Source organism: Bison bison, unplaced genomic scaffold, assembly GCF_000754665.1.
Source record: "Bison bison bison isolate TAMUID 2011002044 unplaced genomic scaffold, Bison_UMD1.0 scf7180017863994, whole genome shotgun sequence".
NCBI classification, from domain to species: Eukaryota; Metazoa; Chordata; class Mammalia; order Artiodactyla; family Bovidae; genus Bison; species Bison bison.
This window is the reverse complement of record NW_011494566.1, coordinates 265162-266217: the sequence shown is the minus strand read 5'-3', so window position 1 is coordinate 266217 and position 1056 is coordinate 265162. Positions and strand designations below refer to the sequence as shown.

The following is a 1056-nucleotide window of genomic DNA, read 5'->3' as shown; positions in this document are numbered from 1 at the left end:
GCAGCCCGGCCAGGCTTCCCTGTCCATCACCAACTCTCCGAGTTTACTCAAACTCATGTTCATCCACTCGGTGATGCCACCCAACCATCTCATCCTCTGTTGTCCCCTTTTGTCCCGCCTTTGATCTTTCCCAGCATCAGGGTCTTTTTTCCAGAGTCAGTTCCCTGCATCAGGTGGCCCAAGTATTGGATACTTTGGGATACTGGACAAAGTATGGGATATTTTGGGACAAAGTACTGGATATTGGATTTGGGATACTGCTGTATCCCAAAGGCAGTATTTGGCACAAAAACAGGAATGCAAGTTCTTGTTTTCTGAAGGAACCCCGTTTTACAGCTGAGGCACCTGAGACTCAGAGATGTTAAGATCACACAGGTAGTGGCGTTGATCATCTCCATTACATTTCACTAGGAAAGCTCCGGGTTTCTGAGCGCCGACCTCAGGTCTGATGTTCAGGCTGCGGTGTCCAGTTACCAAGGTTAAAATTTGCTCTCTGTCCGCCTACGCGAGCCTATCAACAGTAACGCCTGCGGCACTCGCCCAGGGCCACAGCTGCAGAGTTAATCCGAGGCTCCGCCCCATGGGCGGGGCTAGGGGCGGTGCGCGCGTAGGGAGCCGCCGCGTCTCCGGTCGTCTCGAGGTTCTGCGCCTGCGCGCGGCGCCCAGGGGACTTGGTCGGACTGAGAAATGGCGGCCTCCGTGTTCTACAGCCGGCTCTTGGCTGCCGCCACCCTGAGGAGCCACCGACCCCGAACGGCGCTGCCGGCCGCCGCCCAGGTATTGAGGCCTTGCCCGCTCTCGCTTTGAGGGTTGGCAGGAGAAAGGGCGAGGTGGAGGGCTGGCTCCTGTGGGCGAGGTGTGAGGGGGCCCGGGGCCCGGGGCCCGGCTCCGGGTCACTCCGCAGTCGGTGACATTGGGTGACAGGGGGGTGCCCCGCCGGAGTGGCGGGCGTCTTGCCCGGGAGTGCTGCCCGCCAGGCCTGCGAACGGGCTCATGTTTGCGCCTTTTTGCTGCAGCCTGAAATCTGCGAGGAGCTCCGGCTGTCTGGGTAGGGCT

The 1056-nt window shown here is 59.9% G+C and overlaps 1 protein-coding gene across 1 annotated transcript in view; it reads left to right on the top strand.

Annotated features, from left to right (window-relative positions):
• The first annotated feature begins 634 nt into the window (after window positions 1-634).
• SUCLA2 (succinate-CoA ligase, ADP-forming, beta subunit) overlaps window positions 635-1056 on the top strand; it is a 44571-nt gene continuing 44149 nt past the window's right edge. The window contains exon 1 of the mRNA XM_010834043.1: window positions 635-777. Within this exon, the coding sequence (XP_010832345.1) occupies window positions 688-777 (90 nt within the window). The 5' untranslated portion in view covers window positions 635-687. The remainder of the gene's footprint in view (window positions 778-1056) is intronic.